The 16618-nt window shown below is 33.4% G+C and overlaps 1 protein-coding gene across 1 annotated transcript in view; it reads left to right on the top strand.

Annotated features, from left to right (window-relative positions):
* The window catches only part of CCDC172 (coiled-coil domain containing 172), a 50682-nt gene that overhangs the window by 6821 nt on the left and 27243 nt on the right, over positions 1-16618 (top strand). The window contains exons 3-4 of the mRNA XM_011359259.1: positions 10802-10918; positions 12128-12293. Of these exons, the coding sequence (XP_011357561.1) occupies positions 10802-10918; positions 12128-12293 (283 nt within the window). The remainder of the gene's footprint in view (positions 1-10801; positions 10919-12127; positions 12294-16618) is intronic.

Raw genomic sequence — 16618 nt, 5'->3', positions numbered from 1 at the left:
TGATATGTGGAATCTAAGAAACAAAAAGAACGAACAAATTGAAAACACCCACAAATATAGAAGACAATAGGGTGAAGGCCAGAGTGGGCGGGGCTGGGAGAAACTTCCATAGCCAGTGGATATATTTCTGAATCTGGAGGCCATTTTGTGGAGGAGGATTTTTCTTTCAAACCCACGGTGCTTCATAGTTGGAGGTTTGGTGGGAATCCTCTTCACTCTCCAATGCAACTTCTGAAATATTTCTCTATCCACTTGTGGTAGCTCAGACTTTATTCTAAACTCTACCATTTGTTCCCCCTCCCTTTTCTGTCATCCTACTAACTCATGGATAGTCCTTTATTCCTTAGAATTTGGCACCTGGCTCTCAGGCTTCCACTACATCTTAACTCTTGCCACCAGCTTTGATGAGATCATTGTCTACATGGACTATTCAGCTACCACCCTGAAAATATGGCCTGTTAGTTCTCCATATCTTCACTGACCTTTTTCTTTCTACTGCAGCCACCTATTTCTGTAATCATATTCTGGACTTTGCCATCACTTCACTTTCAATATCAATTAGACATTTCACTTTTCTACCACCGTGTTTATCCTCCAGTCTCATCAGAACCTCGAGCCCATTATTGTTTCTTTTTCTCCACTAGTACCTGCCTTAGTATTCATTTCTATCTTTATTCTTAGATTTCATGGTCGATCATTCCACTCCTTTCTTTTTTTATTAGTTTCATGTATATAGTACGTTGGTTAGACATTTATATAGTTAATGAAATGATCCCCCCGATTACTCTGTCTTCCCTCTGGCTCTACACCTAGCCATTACCTTACTGCTGTGTGCATTCCCTATGCCGTGCTCCCCATCCCCATAATCCTCTAGCGGTAACTAATTTGTACTTCTTTAAACCTTTCTCCCAGCCCCCACCCGCTCTGGCCTTCACCCTATTGTCCTCTGTATTTGTGGGTCTGTTTTCAATTCATTTGTTCTTTTCGTTCCTTAGATTCTGCATATCAGCAAAATCATATGATATTTATTTTTATTTCTATGACATTTCATTCGGCATAAACACCTATAGGTACATCCATGTCGATGCAAATAATAGGTTCATTTTTTTTGTGGCTTAGTAATATTCCATTGTGTGTAGATCATACCACTCTTTCCCCTGCCTCTCCTTTCCTTTCTTTGCACCGCCTGGCAAGATTCCAAGTCTGGGTGAATCAGTTATCTGTTATTGTGCCAGCACTTGGGTGAACGCAGGAGAGATTGGAGCCAGTACACATTCATGACATTAGCCTCAGCCTCAATGGAGCTCCACACTGCCTGGCAGGACTGCTACATTTCTCTTTCTCACTCTCTGCAATGACTAGTGTAAACCATCCCTCTTATATATTTATGCTCTCTTTGAACTATTTAACTTTCAGTCAATAACTTTGCCTTTTATTTCAAAGAGGAAATAGAAACCATCCAACAGGAAATTTTTTTTATTTTCCAACCTGCAGATTTCCAAACCTGCCTAAGTGAACACTCGTCTTCTCCCTTTTCTTTCCTCTGGAGGATGTGCCCCTCTTTCTAACAAAGAACAATTCCTCTACCTATGCTTCAGATCCCACCATCTCCTGTATCATCATCATCATCATGCATATGATGAAGGAGTCCATAGAGAGAGGTCGAAGATAAAGACTAAAGAGAAAATATAATCGATAGTTAAAGGTCCCTTAGGAGGTAGAAGGAGGATGGAACCTAGAGCATAAGGTAAGAATTAGCCTTAGACAAGAAGAAGGATACCTCCCCTGTTACAAAAACTGAAAATGATAGGTAATGTTTAATAAACAATTACTATATAATTACTATATATCAGGCCATATGCTAAGCATTTTACAAACCGCATTTATCTCAGTTGTCACAAGAACCCTATGAAGTTGGTATTTATTATTATTCCCATTATTCATTTGAGAAAATCGAGACTCAGAAATTAAATAACTTGCACGAGGTCAAATAAGTGGTAAGTAATAGATCTAAGATTTGAGTCTCTATTCGGTTAACTAGGGAGTCATCACTATTGACCCTCATGGTTTAGTGTAAAAGGAAGGGAGAAGGAAACGATGAGGATAGGGGGAAATTTGGAGAACTTAGTGACAGGACTCTGAAGGCACGATTCACTAAAAGTAATCTCCTAGCTTTATTATTTCAACAGATTTGATGAGTATGTGTCATATGTTTAATGAAGTTATAATAATGTTTTATTTATTTGTTCCTTTGTTTATAGTTGGGTGACTTTATGTAAGCAAGGTAATAACAAGTATGCAAAAGTTTCCCTGTAATCATTTGGGCTACTCATTACTAAAGATCTGTATTAGTCAGGCAGCAGGTATGGATGAATAATATATGGCCTTTGCCCTCGAGGGACCAGAGTCAAGCCAGAGATATTACCTCTTCCTGAGAGAGGAGGCTCTATCAGCTGCGGACAAAAAGGGGCTCTGTTATAAATTTAACCAAAGGTAACCTCATGGTGTCTTAGTCACAATTAATGGAACGATAGGCCTGTTTTAAACTATGCTAAACAGAATTCCCATTTTATTTTCTAAAATTAAGATTAAATAATTTACATGTACTGCTGCTTAAACAAATGTCAATCAGATCATAAATCCCTAACTGGGCAGGTCATGGAGGGTAGTCACGCCTCATGCCTATAATTTTCCTGTAAAAGGTTATCTTTGCCTTAAGGAAGCCCTATCTATTGTTTTTGTACATCTAGGTTAACATACCTTTGAAATGCCTCTTTTTCAGACCCCTCAGAAGCATAACCACTCTCAAGAGAGCATATAATTTCATTAAACATCCTGTAATCTAATCTCTATCTTGCTTTCTCCCACATTCATGTAATCTTCCTTATAGTCCCTCCTTAATTACAAATGTAATTTTAAAAAATTGAAAAACTGTTGCCCTGGGAGCATTTGAGATCTTGCTTCCTGGCATGTCATCAGTTTGGCTCAAATAAACTCGTAACAATTCTCCATAGGTTTGGGTGTTTCTTATGTTGGTACGGTTTAGGATGTTTTTGGTTGCAAGTAACAGAAATTCATTTCATTCATTCAACAAACATTCATTAAGCAACTTCTAAATCATACCATGAATAATTGACAAATAAATTATATAACAAATTTCTGGCTTAGAGGGTAGGCATCAAGCAACTTCAACAATATTAACCTAACTATAAACTCAGAATTCTTATTTTTCAAACAAGTTTATAATTTTAATTTTTTCTGTGTAATTATGTAAAGATAGTCTTATCACATTTGTCATGAATAATTACCTTAGACATGGAAATAGGCAGAAGAGGTCACCAGATGTCCTTTGAGTATGTCCATTTTCTAGTATCCTGAGGATAATCTGCTTTTTCTTTGTAGCACTTAACATATCTTGATTTGTTTTATATTGATCTGTTTATTATTTATCTCCCCCCCCCCACAGTGGAACGTAAACTCCACAGGGAATATAAATTCATCTGTTTTGTTTGCTAATATTTCCAGTACCTAGAATAGTAGACGTTAACTAAACATTATTCAGTGAATAAATTAATTTAAAAATTTTCTCAAAGAATTCTGTTTTCTGTTTTCCTCTTCTGTAAATTCTGCTTGTTTCATCTGATGACTTGCTTATATGGCAGTGCATTTTCTTATGTGTTTAAAAATTTTTTATTGTGAACTCATCTTTAGCAAGGCTTTTCTTTCTTGGGAGTCCTAAATATTCCCTTGATAAAAAAGATGTCCTGAAAGAGCAATTTAATTCCCTGCTGCGAGGGCCTTGCAGATTTCACTTGTTTGGGACCAGTTCTTATGTTAATTTCTGAGCTCAGGATTTCTGCACTGCAAGGGTAAGAGATATTTGTCCCATCACGAACAGTTCAAGCGTGGAGTCGAAGTTTCTAGGGTATGACTCCTCTTCTACTCTTGTTTCAGTGGAGTCAGATCTTTTAAATGCTGCATCTTTAAGTGAGCAGATGGAATTTTGTTACTCCACTTGTAGATTCCCGACTTTATTCAGTGAGCCCCATTCCAGCTCTGGATTCCTGACTTTATTCAGTGAGCCCCATTCCACCTCTGGATTCCTGACTTTATTCAGTGAGCCCCCTTCTAGCTCCCTTTGGCCTTGACTTTTAGTCTTATATGGGCACACTAGCTTCTGATGCCTGTATCCGATCTTAAAGTTACCCACTGGGCTCAAATTCTAGCATGATGCTTTCCAGCATGATGATTTCTCTCTCTCATTTCCAGCTTAGCTATGTAAATGATAAATATTTTAAATTAGTTATATTTTATCTAGCATTTCTCTATATTTGAGTAGAAAGTGGGTCCTTTCCACATTTGTTTAGACTGCCATATTAACCAAAATTGCTCACTATAAAATTACTAAGGCCTCAACTACCTCATTCTTTAGTTCTTATTTTTTTATTAATCTTTTGGTAAGTCTATGTAATTGTTTCGGGAAGAATATATACATGACAGATTTTCTAAGCCATTAATATCTGAAAATTTTTTTCATTTCATACTTGAATGAAAGCTGTACATGTAAAGATTCTTGACTCAAACCTGTGTTTAGAAAATTTTATAGATCTATCACTATTAGCACTGTTGTTTTCTACAAGTTATTAGTGCAGAAGAGAATTCTTAAAGTCAGCCCAGATTTTTTAAAAATTGTTTTAGGTTACCTGTTTTGTTTCATTTTCCTTCCTGGTTGCTTGTAGAAATTGTTTTTTTTTTTTTCTTTATAATTCCAGGTTTGTATGTAGATGTTTTTATTAATTTATCTAAAACAAGGGTGAGCCTCCCGTTACAACCTCAACCATTATATTCTGGTTTACAATCGTTCTATTCTTATAGCTTAGGTCTTTGTTCTCTGTTCTCTGAAGTATCTTATTTGCTAGTTCTCAGCAGTCTTGGACATTTTTTTCTGCTTTATATTATTGATTCCATCTTTTGCAGTGTTAGTTCTGTTATTTAATACTTTGCAAATTTAAATTCTGTGTCACTATCTTTTTTACATTTCTTTAGTTTTCTTTTCATCTCAGCTTGTATTTTTATCCCACTCTCTTATGTCCTTACTTGTTTTGTTATTTAGTGAACATTGTTTGCATACTCTTGAGGACATCAGGTAATTGATTAGCAATTTTTCTTGCACCTGTAGTGAGATATTACAGAGATATACAGTACTCTTGTAATCTTTCAGGTAATTCTTTTTTTCTCTTCTGTTACAGTAAAAAATCCTATTTTTAAATAGTGCTTATGTTGTTATTCTGTGAGAACTGTTCAGGATTAGAGTTTGGCAGCAGATACAATATATAAAATGTTCTTTGTCCCATTCTTGTTTTCTTGAGTTCTTGAAGAATGAACTGTCTTCTTAAATCTAAATCTGCTTGTTGACAAGTTGATGTGAATATCCCCAACCCAGTTTCCGGTGTTCTTGTAGTATTTTTGACTGAGGTATGATTTTTTTCTTGCTCATGTGCCAAATTTTCTTTTTATGAGGAAATGTGTATTTTAAGGCATCTGTGACATTTTATAGTTCTATTAAAAGCAGTCCATGAAAAATCACTACTCTCAGCATTCCATTGTTTTATATCCTGACAGGATGGGAAGATGTAGTGATATTAAGGCTAGGTACTGCCTCCTGAGTTGTCAGATATCACAGAAGTCACCTTATTTCAAAGTTTCTCTCTAGTAAGAGTCTTGCGGCTTAAGGAGTATCACTACAAAATGTTCTTGGCCTATCAGTATTTCTGCTTTACTGCTCTTTCCCTAATCAGCAGTTCCCTAGGAATCAGAGTTTTATTTGAGGAAAAGGGAAGAATAGTTGGAGAATGGGAGTTATTTTGAGAAGGGTAGATTTAGTTTGGCTTTGGACTTTGAAACACCAGATGGGTTCAGAAAAGGTGAATGTAGAGGTCAAAGGCATACTGGTCACTTAACAGCTGTGCTTGTGATTTCAATATTGCTGGAATAAATTTCTCATCTAGCCTTTGGTACTTATGTGGTCTTATGAATTGTTATTGCCTGAATTAATATTTCAAGATAAGTTGAAAGGCTTCCTACCTCAGCTTCTTTTGATTCAGACTGGTTTCATGGTTTTAAATATAGTTCAGTTTCTCCTTTAATGATAGGCAAAGTACAGTTATATGAGAAAGAAAAAAACGTCAAAAGATGGGGATGAATTTTTATTGTCTTAATTTGGTTTAATATTCATAGCCATTAGAAGAGAGAAAAGAGGAAGTAATGAAGTTATGTGACAACCACAGTAGGAAAAAAATCGGATTGTTACTCTAAAATGATCTTTTCTTCTTTATCACGAGCTCCTTTTTATCTCTATTTCTTATTAAGTTTATTTGTGTTTTGTTTTTGCTGTTGTGAATAGAATCTTTTTCATGCTTTTTTCTATTATTGGTAGCTACAAAAGATACTTTGTTTTTTTTTTGATATTTACTAAAATTACTAGCCTCTTTTTATTTCTAATAGTTTCTCAGTAGATTTTCTCGGATTTATTAAGTTTAAACTAATGACATTTGCCCCCCAAAATCCAAAAGAGATAATTGTGTGTATAATTATACTTAAGCTTTTTGTATAATTATATCTCTTATTCCTTTTTATTGCCATATTACATTAACGAGAACTTCTAGAACAAACTTAAATAGCAGTGGTCATATCAGGCATCCTGATAACCCTCAATGAAAAGATGAGAGATGAGCAAAGACTGAGGTTTGAGAATGAACCATGAAGAATCTCTGGAAGGAGACTTCCATGCAGAAAACTGTCAGTGCAGATGCCTTCAGGAGAGAGCATGTTCCAGGAATAATAAGGAGGGCAGTGTGGCTGGAGAGAAGGATTGAGGGGACTGGTAGAGGATTGGAGAGGGAATAGGAGTGAGGACTAATATTTCCTAATATCGAACCTTTCTTATGTACTATATTGAGATTACTGTTTCATACTGAGTTAATCCATAGGCATTGCATCAGTGGTGAAGAAATGTATGTATAAAAAATAGATCTATTTTTTGAAAAGCCTTAATATCTGTTATTGATACAGTATTCACTGGTGTTCTCTAGTGTTTAAATGTCTTTTATCATAGTCATAATAAACACATTCTGTCCCCAATTGCTATAATCTTACTAATGTAAAATCTCCTCCATAACTCTTTGTTTTCTTATGTAAAGTTGCCTGTTATACTATTGGGTAGATCATTTAATCAGCAAAATGTCAGTTTCTGAAGGCTGAGGTTATTTTAAACAACAGCAACCACAATGAAAAGTAGCTTTTTACTTTGCTTACTTGGACCCAAACATTAATTTAAAATTCCTAGTCATTTTGGATTTTCAAGTTCTTCTGGTGGAAAAATACCTAAAGGCATGCGGGCAGCCAGAGTACACAAATCATGGCTATGCTTTGACTAGTTGACCAGAGAAGTCAGCTCAGTGGGAAAACTATACGCTCCATTGAAAAATCATTTAAATATCCCATAAGGAATAAAATAGGGAAAGGGAAAAAATCTTTATTGCCGAGAGAAGTAGAATTAACCAGAGCTTTGACACTGCTATCAATTAAAAGTTTCCAAAAAAGTAATATTTTCTAACAAAGTGTGGCTATTTGATTCTAGAATGTAACTTTAAGGCTGCATGCAAATATTTTTTCTTCTTTTGTAGTCATAGGAAGGAAAGAGATTAGAAAGAAATTTCTGTTGCTGCTACTAGGAACCTTCCACCCTTTTTTGTTGTTGTTCATAGCCCCTTGGGATTCCTGGGTAACCTAGGAAATAGTGTTGGTAGTTTAAAAAATATTTAAGTCATGATTTCACATCTCTTCTACTATCTTCCCAATTCTGACAAAAGAGAGGTGAGGGAGGTTCCTGATGATAATTTATTCTGTGAAATGACCTCATTTTGTGATCCTATCAATATGTTCAGGGTTATATTTGGAATATTTACCTAAATTTTACCTATCAGTAAGTCTGGTTTTCAAAAACAAGATTGTGAAAAGTAATTTAAGAAATTGCTTGTGATAACAGAAAAAAAAAAAAAAAAGAACAGTAAGAAACACATTCTGCAAATAGGTGACCATGAAAAGCTATTTTAGTTCTTAAGAGTTACTCACTTGTACTTGGTAGAGAGGAACTGGGCAGATCTAAAAGTGTTTATTCCTTTAATTCCATTAAAATAGGTAAGCTCTCTTTATAATATTAGAACCCATGTAGTTTTGCAGCCCTAACTTACTACTGTCCTCAATGTGTGAATCAGTGTATTGTAGCCATCTGTTCTTTTCTGACCTTCCTGACTTGAGCTTTCTCAAAGTCCTACCTCTTTCTCTATTTTGCTGTTTCCCCTACTTGCCAATTCCTTTTTGTATTATTATTGTTATCATTATTATTTATCAGATCCTAAGTAAATTTAAGAGTCAGTGTCACTGTAATTTTTCTGTAGTTATTGACTCTGGGATTTTTTAGATGGATTGAAAGAGGAAAATGTGGAAGTAAAGGATAAAAGAGTATAAGACCGAAAGTGGGAATAGGGAAAAGAAGTAAACTAATGATAAAAACAAAGAAGCAGAACAGACCTGAGTATGGATAATTCACATAGGATTTTAGGGGAAGAGGAAAATTATAGATAAAACCTTCTTATAAATCATTTGAATAGCTATCTACTTTTCAATTTGGGGTATGTAGGTTTAATTTTTCAGGTTATAATAAAATATCCTAATTCAATGCCATTATGTCTAATATCTTTCTTCCATATTCTTTATTTTTCCTTTTAAAAAAGAAGATATCAGCTCACTAATAATTTAGGTCTTAGTAGGTGATAGCTTTAACAAAATACCTTAATTTCCGAATCCGTAATAAGGCTTTTCTGAACTTGAATAATAAATTTGCTTATGTCTTATTTTAAAATTTCTTAGTTTGATAAGTAATATTTTCTCTATTTTTAGGTTTCAACACAGGTCTTTTACAACATGTCAGTGGCAGAAATAGAATCAGAATTCAGGAATTTGGTTTCTGAAAGGCTTAATACATAAAATACCTTACTGGATTAAACCAAAATTTATCCAGCCCATTACTTGGTCTCAAAGCATTTTTGCAAGCATCTGTGGTTACTGTCAATAATAGCAACTATGAAAGTTAGATATATATTACAAGCAGCCTTCTCTTACTAAGTTCTGATGGATCTAGTAGTCAATAGTTTTTTTTTTCTTAAACTTGTATACTTTCAGTTAATACTATTTTTGGAGACCGAAGTCTCTTTTAGTTCCTGAAGCATCTCTTTATTACTTTGAAATAGTTCTAATATTTTCATGTTAACATCATGATTTAGAAGAAAGGAAGTCAGAAAGTCTCTATTTTAGTCCTGGATTTACCCCTAATGGATTATATATCCTTTGTTAGGGTGTTTGACTTTTCTACAACTCATTTTATTCTCATTTATATAATAAATACTAAATCGCTCTGAAATATTTTTTATTGTAAATAAACGTGATCGAATTCATGATCATACTCTTGTTTGCCATTGTTACCAATTTCTGTATGATTTTATAGATCTGGACTTATGTTTTCTAATTTGTCTTCTCAGACAATAAAATACTAACTGCTCTCTTCTTTTTTTTCCCCAATTTTAAAAGTACTTTCTGAATTCCGCTCTCTGGTCATGTAAAGTTCATGTCTCTAATCTTTCTCTATTGACGTCTATCTAAAGATAGAGTTGGTGAGAATAGCAGCGAGTACTGAAGGTGTGGGCAGATGTACTATGATAATATATAAATGTAAGATTATATTTCGTTTTATTTTGGCTACTTTTTTTTTTTGAGCTATATCATTTCAAAATGGCCAACCCTTTGCCTCTGGACTAGACTATTTCTAAGCTCTTTGCTATTCAGTATTTTCTGGGACAGAGATTTCACAGCCTGTCTCTCACTTTGAGGAAGTTCATAAAAACTAACATAAATCTTGCTTTCTACAATTTAAGTTGGATTTATTTCCTTTTTCTTTTCTCTGTGGAGATGAGAATATCCCCAGACTAGAAGTGATGCTTTCTAATGAGGGCCAGTACTGAATGTAGTGGAAAGAGTGTTTCCAGTCCAGCGTTATTTATAGCTTCTATATATATTACAACTTCCTGACTTTCATTTCAATATTCATGGTCTCAAGAGATGCTATTCTTCATGGCCCAAATGAAATAACAGTTACATATCTAATACTAATGTTTATTATATCTTTTGCTAGTTAGAACCAAACGAGGTACTAAAATAAAAAATGAGTTCTCAAAACCCAGTTGAATATTATAGTAGATTTGTGTTTTATTTAGTGTAACTATAGTCATGGGATTGAGTTTTTGCTTATGGTTTGTAGATTTTATCTTATTATTTTATTAGTCAAGTTTTATACATGATTTATTCATCTTCCTTATAAATAATGAGAATAGAAACTTATTCTTTAAAACAAGCTATCTTAAAGCAGATTTCAATGTATGTAGTCAAAAACCTTTAGTACTTAAGCTAAGGGATGTGCTAGATATTGGAAAGAAAAAAGAACAAATTTCTCTGCCCTTGAGGAGCCTATAGTCTTATTGGGGGATGAGATTATAAAACTTGTAATTATAAAGCACTTATAAAATGTTATAAGGTAGTGCATATAAAGTAAGATGTTTAATGTGAATTATAATTTGTATTTTGTAGGTAATATAGAAAATGTTTTATATTATACAAATCTGTTCTGTTAACTCAGGTACCCTAAAATGTCTAATTGTTTCATTCTGATTTGTTTTTTCATTTTAAGGTTCAGCAGTTTTCTGAAAAATCCTTCCTCTTACAGCTTTTGAAAACTCATGAAAATGCTTTAGAAAGGCAGTGCAGTGAAATTACAGACCAAAGGAATATGCTTCTCCAAACCTTTGTAAGTCTCCAGCCACTTAGAAAAATCTGTTTCACTAATTGTATCAAAAGTATTTAAATACACTTAGGTGTACTTTTAGAAAATTATTCTTATGCATATTGGCAGATAGTTCTGTTCAGATATGGGGAAGTATTAAGTGCTATTTAAAACCAGTTGGTAGTGTAATATAGTTTGAAAGAAGTCTATTGGCAGGGATGCAATATAGAAATTATTTGCAATTGTAATAAGCATAAAAGAAATAGTGAAACTGATTTGAATTGCTCAGGCTTCTAGACATTGGTTTTAATGATTTTGAAAAGCAGAGAGGTTCACATTTTAGACATTTATGGATTTAGGTGAAAGGATAGATTTTATTTATCTTTTTATCATACATCAGAGCCAACAGACTCAATAGTTTCAAATGACAGGGCCAGTTTAGGAATACAACGTGTAATTAATTGACATTTCAAAGAAAATGCATTTTAAAATATATATCTAAACTCAACAGAATCATCACCAGTGGTTCATAAATGATATGGCCAGATTCCAAATGTAGCTAATAATTAGTTGACGTTTCTTAGAAAATAATAGATAAATTTAGTAATGTTTAGATTCTAGCATTGTCAAAAAGCATCTTGCCCAAAATAGATTTTATTTATATTCTAGCATTGTCCAGAGTTTTTAGAAATTTTTATTCCTACTACAAGTTGCTATTTCATAAAATATAAACTGTTATTTAGAACTGAATTTGAAGTGAATATATAATTTTACCTTCATTGTATGCATTTTAATAGGTTTCCTTGGATTTCCTTGTTTTTTTGTTTTTCTCTTTTTTTTTCTATAAGGCAGTAATTCCTCTGAGTGTAGATTTTTATTTTCAAGTTTGGTCATTTAATTATTTTACCACCAAATTTATATTATAATGACAAAATGGCATATATTGTTATAAGTTTAATGCACAATCACATATATAATGATGAACGTAGAATTTCTGTATCAATAATTCTCTCAAAACATTAAGTCTTTCATGTGAAAATGGTTGTTGTTACATAATACCTATAATTTTTTTTTATTGATGTTGCTGGAGGAGTAAAGCATTTTCATGATAATACCAGGGTGTGTAATATTATATTTTGATGTTCATAATTCCAAATAATTGAATTTTAAATCACTAAAAAAAATGTCATTGCAATTAACACCTGTATTTGATCTTCTGTTTTCATTTTTCAGGAGGCTATGAAGAAAAAAGTGACAGAGGAGGAGGAAAAATTTATTAAGGAAATTACACATTTCAATAATGAGTATGAAATAACAAAGAAAAGAGAGCTTTTGATGAAAGAAAATGTGAAGATTGAAATATCCGACTTAGAAAACCAGGCAAACATTTTGAAAAGGGGTATGAATACATAATATTACCTAATTTATCTGGCATTAAGGAAAATAATTTATTTTGAATCAATAGACTTTACAGAAATTTAACTCTATCAATAAGCAAATTGGGCTATTGTATAGCCATTCTTTTACTTATATCTTAATTGCCCTAATGGACATATATCTTTTATTGTGAGCAGTCTCAAATCCCTTAGAAGTAGGTGTGACATAAGCTTTTGGTCATTCATTCAATAAACAAATATATATTTACTATCTGTTATATGGTAGGTACTGTTCTAGGACCTGGAGCTATAAAACTAAAAAGTGGGAGAATCAAATATGTAAGCAGATATTTATAGTACAATGTGATAGAAGCTATCCTAGGGGTAAGGCTAGTGCTATAATCCTCATTATACTATCAATCCAGTTGAAACTAGGAAACAAGATTACACAGTCATGTGGGGAGAATTTCATTTCTGGAACACTAGAATGCAGGTTATTGCAGTCTGTGATAAGATCTTGAATTAAGGAGTTGCCAAGGAGAGGAGAGTGAATTAGAGGAGTGTTTAGGAAGAATGACAAGACTTTATCCCTGATTAATGTAAACAGAAATAGAGAAAGTCAAGGAAGAATCACAGTTTTCAAACTTCAGAGATATTGTAGAATATGGTACCGGTACTGAACAAAAAAGACAGTGTTTGGCTTCAGGTATTTTTAGTTGGAGATGTCTATGAGATAAACAGATGGCGATGCCCAGGTGGCAGGTGGAAATTTGGTTGTGAAGCTGATAAGAGAGATTGGAGCTAGAGTATTAGGTTTGGGACTAAACCCAGAGAAGTTGGTGACATCATTCAGAGGGAACATAGAGCAGAAACAAAGACCAAAGACAGAAACTAAGAAAGCATAGCATTTAAGGAAAGGAAAAAGATTAGTCAAACAAGGTAGGAGAACAGCAGAGAGTATTATTTTGAAAACTAAAAGCAAAAAGAAAACAACAAACCAAGTTTTCCTCAAACGAATGTGAATTAAAATAGGACATTTGACAATTGGAAGATGTCAGGAGCAGTATCATGGAGGGGTAGAAGATTGGTAGTAATAGATTAAGGAACCAGAGGGAATTGAGGAAATAGAAAATGAAAATGTAAATGATATTAAATGGAAAATGAGTTTTTCATGGAAGCCTTTCTAAAGCATAGTTGCTTCGATGCCTTTGGTAAATGGAGAGTAATAAACGCACTTAACATTTGTATTGACTTAGAGTTACGATGAATAACTTATTGTACTTTGTATATGGCAGTTGTTATTATCACAGGTAATATTTATTAGGCATATCCTGTATAAAAATCACCATCCTGAAGATTTTAAATGCTGAAGTCAAGTTGATTGAATTTAAATCTTTGTTTCACCACTTAATAGCTATGTGATTTTGGGCAAGATGCTTAACTTTTCTTTGTCTCAGTTTCCTCATCTGTAAAGATAAGGGATGATAATAATGGCATTAACAAGGTTATTGTGAGGAGTCAATGGAAGAATAGTTAAGCATATAGAATGTTGCCTGGCACATAATTAAGACCTCACAAATATGGGGATTATATTTTTAAATTAGTCTTATTTTATAAAGATGAAGAAAATGAGGTTTTCGTGGATAAATTACTTTGGATAGAGAGTATAGGACAGATTCTTAACCAGAGGTGCACATCTGAGAAACTCAAAAAAATATGAAATGCTTGACTCTCATCCCAGCCTTATTGAATCAGAATTTCTGTAGCTGAGGATAGGGAACATATTTTTTTTAAATCCTTTAGATGCTATTGATGTGCATGGCTGTTTAATAACCATAATGTAGAACAAAGTTCAATACAGGTTTTATCCTTAGGAGATAGTCTGAAGCTAACTTTCTTTAAAAAGTCATAGATATCATTGGATAAAGGTGTAGTACATATATACAGTGCAATATTACTCAGCCTTAAAAAAAAGATGAAATACTGCCATTTGTGACAACACGAATGAGATTATCATGCTAAGTGAAATAAGTCAGACAAAGATGAGAACCATATTTTTTCACTCATGTAGGATATAAAACTGAAAGCAGCAAACAGAGACTCATGGACATGGACAGTGGATTAGTGGTTACCAGGGGGAAGGGGAGGTTGGAGGAAGGACATAGGGTAAAGGGAGTCAAATGTTTGGTGACAGAAGGAAATTTAACTTTGGGTGGCGAACACACAATGCAATGTACATATAACATTGTTATATTGTACACTTGAAACCTATTTGATTTTATTAACCAATGTCACCCCAATAATTTTAATTTAAAAGTCATGATATCACCAATTCTATTCAACAAATCAATTAGGCAAGAAAAAGAAATAAAAAGCATCCGGATTGGAAAAGAAGTAAAATTATCTCTGTTCCCAGATGACAGGATCTTATATGTAGAATACCTAAAGATTCTTCACACACACACACACAATCTGCTAGAGGTAATAAATAAATGTAGTTGACCCTTGAACTACACGGATTTAAACTGCACAGGTCCACTTATATATGGATTTTTTTCAATAACTATACAGTCAGCCTTGAGTATCCCTGGGTTTCACATCCGTAGATTCAACCAACCAGGGATTGAAAGCATTATTTTTGATCTGTGGTTGAGGATTCATGTATGCAGAGGACAGAGTGAAGTTATATGTGGGTTTTAGACTGTGTGGGGGTTGGTGCATTTAACTCTCACCTTATTCAAGTGTCCACTGCAGCAGAGTTGCATTGTACAGAATCAGCACCTAGAAATCGGTTGCATTTCTGTGTACTGGCAATGAGCAATTTAAAAAGGACATTTAAATTTTCCATTTATAACAGCATCAAAAGAATAAAATATTTAGGAATAAATTTGACCAAGAAGCTGAAGGACTTACACACTGAAAACTGGAAAACGTTGCTCAAAGAAATTAGAGAAGACATAATAAATGGACATTCCATGTTCTTGGATTGAAAAACTTAATAGTGTTACAATGACATTATTACCCAAAATGATCTACAGATTCAATGCAATTTCTATTAAAATCCCAAAAGTATTTTTTTTCTGTGAATAGAAAGACGTATCCTAAAATTTATGTGGAATCGCAAGGGATTCAGTATAATCAAAACAATCTTGAAAAAGGACAAAGTTGGAGGACTCACACTTCTTTATTTCAAAACTTACTAAAGTGCTACCCTGTAATCAAAACAGTGTGGTATTGGAATAAAGACAGACATATGGAACGATGGAATAGAATAGAGAGCCCAAATATAAACCCTCATGTATATGGTCAAATGATTTTTGATAACGGTGCTAAGACCATTATGGGAAAAGATGGCCTTTTCAACAAATGGTACTGGAAAAACTGAATGCCACATACAAAACAGTAAAGAGGGGCTCTTATACCACATGTAAAAATTAGTGAAAAATGGATCAAATTATTAAACTTAAGGACCAAAACTATAAAGCTCTTAAAAGAAAACATATGGGAAACACTTTATGACATTGGATTTGGTGATGATTTCTTAGTTATTAAAAACACAGGAAACAGAAAAAAATAGACAAATTATACTTCATGAAAATTAAAATATTGTGTGCATCAAAGGACACTATCAAGAGAATAAGAACACAACCCACAGAATGGAAGAAAATATTAGCAAATTATATATTTGATAATGGATTAATATCCAGAATATATAAAGAACTCCACAAAAAAAATTTTTTTAAATGAGCAAAGGACTCGAATAGACATTTCTCCAAAGAAATGGCCAATAAACACATTAAAAGATGTTCAACATTCACTAGTCATCAGGAAAATGGAAATCAAGACCACAATAAGATACCACTTCACACTCAAGAGGATAGCTTTTATGAAAAGAAATTCAGTGTCTACAGCACAGTATTCACAATGTTTAGGATGCAATCCAAAATTATTCACCCTATGAAGAATCAGTAAAACGTGACCTAGCGTCAAAAGAACATGAGATGTCAAAACCACAGTAACTTAGACATTGGGATTATCAGATAAAGGCTTTATAGCAGCTATTTTAGATTAAGCTCAGTGAGTTAAGGAAAATACACTTGTAATATATGAAAAGATAGGTAATCTTAGTGGAGAAATAGAAAATGTAGAAAAGTCAAATGAACATTTTAGAACTGAAAAATACAATATCTGGAAGAAAAAGCAACTGAATAGGCTTAATAGCAGAAGAGAGCTGACGGAGGAACCAATGAATATGAAGATAGAGCAATAGAAATTATCTGATCCAAAGAGAAAAAATGAAACAAAACAAAAATGGAACCTCAGGGATCTGTAGGACAATTTTGAAAGG

The sequence above is a fragment of the Pteropus vampyrus genome, unplaced genomic scaffold (genome assembly GCF_000151845.1).
Source record: "Pteropus vampyrus isolate Shadow unplaced genomic scaffold, Pvam_2.0 Scaffold46, whole genome shotgun sequence".
NCBI classification, from domain to species: Eukaryota; Metazoa; Chordata; class Mammalia; order Chiroptera; family Pteropodidae; genus Pteropus; species Pteropus vampyrus.
Note: the sequence above shows the minus strand (reverse complement) of the source record. Positions and strands in the feature narration are given on the sequence as shown.